Source organism: Eimeria tenella, genomic scaffold (assembly GCF_000499545.2).
Source record: "Eimeria tenella Houghton genomic scaffold, Eth_scaff119, whole genome shotgun sequence".
In the NCBI taxonomy this organism is placed as follows: domain Eukaryota; phylum Apicomplexa; class Conoidasida; order Eucoccidiorida; family Eimeriidae; genus Eimeria; species Eimeria tenella.
Window position 1 is genome coordinate 83,051 of NW_013541484.1, and position 4,664 is coordinate 87,714.

At 40.2% G+C, this 4,664-nt stretch overlaps 1 protein-coding gene across 1 annotated transcript in view; it reads right to left on the minus strand.

The window, feature by feature from the left end:
- Positions 1 to 4,349: 4,349 nt before the first annotated feature.
- The window catches only part of ETH_00012580 (uncharacterized protein), a gene marked incomplete at both ends in the record, with an annotated part of 1,766 nt that continues 1,451 nt past the window's right edge, over positions 4,350 to 4,664 (minus strand). The window contains one exon of the mRNA XM_013373050.1: positions 4,350 to 4,388. Coding sequence (XP_013228504.1) covers positions 4,350 to 4,388 — 39 coding nt within the window. The remainder of the gene's footprint in view (positions 4,389 to 4,664) is intronic.

The following is a 4,664-nucleotide window of genomic DNA, read 5'->3' on the forward strand; positions in this document are numbered from 1 at the left end:
GGGGGCCCCCGGGGGGGCCCCCGGGGGCCCCCTTCTGAACCCTCACCAAAGGGGGCCCCTCACAGATATCAAGCCCAGCCAAGATGGAACTGTTGTGGCTGTGGCAAGCGAAGATGGCAGCATTCATGTGGGAGTTTAATTCAATTTAATTTGATTTAATTAATTTAATTTAATTCAGTTCTGGTTTGGTGTTTGTTTGCGCGTCTTTTATACTTGTGCAAACCGAAGCAGGCGCAGCCTGATAGTCTTTTGCTGCTGCTGCTGCTGCCCATGATTGCGCTGCTGGTGCTCCCCTTCCTGCTGCTGCTGCTGCTCGTGCTGCTGCTGCTCATGCTACTGCTGCTGCTGCTTGCTGCTGCGTGTGCGGTGTATGTACAGTTCTTTGACGGCGTGACAGGGATGCTGGTGAACCGAATTCCAGATGCCCACAAGTGAGGCTGCCAGAGTCCCAAGATGTGGCGCCTAGGGTTTAGGGTTTAGGGTTTAGGTTTTAGGGTTTGGGGTTTGTGGTGCGGCTCTTCTCCCGCAGCGGAATGCCAGTGACTTCTCTCATGTGGTCGCGTTCAGGAAGGTAAGAAAATGCCGAGGTGTATAGGCAGCTCGGGTGTATAGGCAGCTCGGGTGTATAGGCAGCTCGCTTAAACTTTGAGGCGTATGCACAGCACTACACGCATTCTATTTATTAATTTATTAATTTATTTTCTATTTAATTTTTATTTTTAATTAATTAATTATTCCTTTGCGTTCTGATTTCAGGTTTCTTCTTTCCTGCGGCTTCGACGGCCATTCGCGCATTTGGGACGTGCGGAAAGGCCAGCAGGTGATTTGGAGCAGCACAAACAGGAAAACGGGAAACAAACAGATGAATTAAATTAAAAATTAATTTAATTTAATGAAGTAATAAACTAATTATAAATAAAAGAAATGCAGATTCAAATTCCGGACTGCTGGCGGTGTTTCTCGCTGCAGGGAGTGGAAAGGGCGCAGTGTACATACACCCCAAGTTGCGCAGCAGCAGTCAAATTGTGCAAAAGAAAACATTTAAAAATGAAATTATATAAATGAAATTAATAAATGAATAAACAATTAAACTATAAGGCAATGAGAAATGCCTTTCTTGCATGTTTTGTCATCTTTGCTGCTGCTACGTGTGCTGTTCTGCTGCTGTTGCTACAACTACTACTGCTGCTGCTGCTGCTGCTGCTGCTGCTGCAGCTGCTGGCCATCCACAGCGGGTCTCGGCGGGACCGCCGCGCAGTTTCTGTCTTTTTGCAAACGGAGGCTTTTATAGCTTCGGTGTCAGGGGCAGGTGCGAAGCCTCAAAGAAATAAATAATTAAAAATAAAATAAAGTTTTTAATTTAATTAAAGCTTGGTGAAGCTCCAAATGAATTAAACAGTTAAAAAGAAAATAAAAATATTTCATTTAAATTTATTTCGCCTTTTTAGTCTTCAAGTAGCTGCTGCAGCAGCAGCAGCTTGCCATTGGCTGCATCACCTTTGCGTCTCTCCTTCATTTGCTGCTAGCAGCGTCTCATCTGCAGCAGCAGCAGCAGCAGCTGCTGCTGCTGCTGTACATGCTTGAACAAACAACCTGCTGCTGCTGCTGCTGCTGCTGCAGAGGCTGGTGGTCCTCTGCGTCTGTTTAATTCTTTAACTGGAGCTGCCATTTCTTCTTTTGTTGATCCTCACCCTCAAAGACAGGGGCAGCAGCAGTGAGACATTACTAGCTAGCTAGCTAGCTAGCTAGCTAGCTAGCTAGCTAGTTGGCTATGTAGCTAGCTAACTAGCTGGCTGGCTAGCTAGCTAGCCAGCTGGCTAGCTAGCTGGCTAGCTTGCTAACTAGTTGGCCATGTAGCTAGCTAACTAGCTGGCTAGCTAGCTAGCTGGCTAGCTAGCTGGCTAGCTAGCTGGCTAGCTAGCTAGCCGCATCGGTGTCTTTTCCTGTGGTGCACTGGCTGGGGGCTTCAACTGTCTCTTTGTTTTTGTTTTGATTTATTTAATTCTCTCTTTAATTGTTTTCACTTTTGAATTATTAATAATTAGTGATTAGTAATTAATTATTGATTATTAATTGTTTATGATTAATCATTTATTATTAATAGTTTATTATTGTTTATTTGTTATTGATCATTTATTATAATTTATTTATTAATCATTTACTATTATTTATTGATCATTTATTGTTGTTTGCTTATCACTAATCATTTATTATTAATAACAAATTACCCTGTTTTTTTTGTTTGTTATTTACTTCTCTGTAGCTGCCTCTCGATGAAGTATTTTGCTGCTGCGTCTGTGCCTCACTGCCTCTACGTTGAAAGACGATCTGCTGCTGTTCCTTCTGCTGCTGCTGCTGCTGCTGCTGCTGCAGGTGCGTGTGTGCAATTGCTGCTTCGCCGTTTAGCTTCTCCTGCATCACCGGCACGGCGGACGGCGAGTGAGGGGAAATAGAAAATAAAAATAAATAAATTGAAGTCCAAATGAATAAAATAATTAAATTTAAATTATGAATATAATCAATTAATTAAATTAAATGAAATAAAGCTTCAGAGATTTGCCAAATGGACTCAGCGCGCGCAGGCGGAGAAAGCTGAGGTGTACGTACACCCCAGATTGCGCACCTGCTGAAGAAGATGAACTTGCTTTTTCTTTTTATCATTTTGAATTAGAAAGGAAATAAAGAATTTAAAAATTAAATAATTTTTAATTTTAATTTGCTGCTTTTAATTAATGCCATTTCTTTTGCTGCTTTCGCCTCGCAGATGCCGTGTTTTGGACTTCACCGCTTCCTGGGGTTCTTGAGGGCCAGCGAGGGTCTAGAGTTTAGGGTTTAGGGTTTGGGGGTTTGATTTGTTTCTCTTTGGAATTTACTTATTTATCCAAACCTTTCTTTTTTGTCTCTTATTTCTGTGGCTCCTCCTTCGCGTGAGCAACTCAAAGAAAAGATAAATCGGACAAGCCAGGGTTTAGGGTTTAGGGTTTAGGGTTTAGGGTCGCGGGGTCAGCAAGGGTTAAGGCTTAGAGTTTAGAAGCTAGGGGCCAGCAAGGGTTTAGGGTTTAGGGTTTAGGTTTTAGGTTTACGGCGACGGCGAGGTGTCTGTACACTGCTGCAGCAGCAATTTTTTGCCGCTGCAGCAGCAGCTAGTTCTTGTCTTGCTTTTTTGCCTCTTTTGTTTGCCTATCTATCTAGCTAGCTAGCTAGCTATTTAACTAGCTAGGTAGCTAGCTAGATAGCTACCTAGCTAGGTAGCTATCTAGCTAGCTAGCTTGGGAGATCAATGGATATATAGCTAGCTTAGTGTATATACAGCCACTCAGGTGGCTGGCTAACTAGCTAGCTGCTAGCTAAATCTATGTAGATGTAGCTAGCTAGCTGCATGGCTAGCTAACTAGCTCTACTTAGGTGCAGCTAGCTGGCTGCTACGCGCTTTCCTCGAGGTGTACAGACACCGCAGAGCAAATGAAAGGGTCTGAGTCGTTTGGCTAGCTAGCTGGCTGGCTAGCTAGCTTGCTAGCTAGCCAGCTAGCTAGCTAGCTAAATTAAACAGAGAAAAAGTTCATCGTACTTAACCAAACAGGTAGGTGGGAGACTGGCTAGCTAGCTAGCTAGCTAGCTGCCTGCAATTAGCTAGCTAGCTAGCTAGTTGCAATTGGAGCTGCGTAGTGGCTTTGGCTGAAGTGATGGATAAAAAAAATGAAAGAAAAAGAAAATTGAAGAAGAAATTCAGGAGGGGAGTTGGGGTGTATGCGCACCTCTAGGTGTCTGTACACCCCAGGTGAAAATAAATTCAAAGAAAGAAAATCAAAAAATGAAAAATGAGAATTTATTAAAAGACAAAAGCTGGAGCGCTGAGGTGTGCGTTAAATATTAAACGCATTAAATATTAAATATTAAATATTAAATATTAAATATTGCATTCATATGTATTTAATTTATACTTAAGTTTATATATTTCTGCACTTCTTCATATAACTTACATATATATATATTATTATATGGATATAATATATATATTACATATATATATTATGTATTTATATAATATATATTTATATATAATATATAATATATAATATATAATATATAATATATATATAATATATAGATATTATATATATATATTAAACCCATGTGTAGAGCCATTTGCATGCACATTTAAAGATTTTCATTTTTGTTTTTGCGGACAAAAAAAAAGAACTTCATTGGAGCGTTGGGGTGTACATACACCTCAGAGCCACCCGGAATTGCGAGAAAAGATTTGCTTTTCGCTTTATTTCATATTTATTTATTTATTTATTTATTTGTTTGTTTGTTTGTTTATTTATTTATTTGTATTAATGGAGACTTCATGGAGAGAGCCTGAGGGAAGAAGCCATGGGGCTGAGCTGTACAGACACCTCAGGCGACGCGTCTTTGCCTGCAGATCGAAAACAGAAAAAGGAAAACGACTTTTCCACTTTTAATTTATATTTCTTTTTCTACCTTTTAGCAAAATATCCTTTAATGAAAAAGAAAAACTTTTATAAATGCTTTTATTGAAAATGCGTTTTCCAAAAGTGTTCATTTCCACTTTTTGAGGTGTACGTACACCCCGCGGTGCCCCTTAAACCAATTTTTCCCTTTTTTGAAAATTCATTTTTTTCAGTCTTAGATTTTTAATT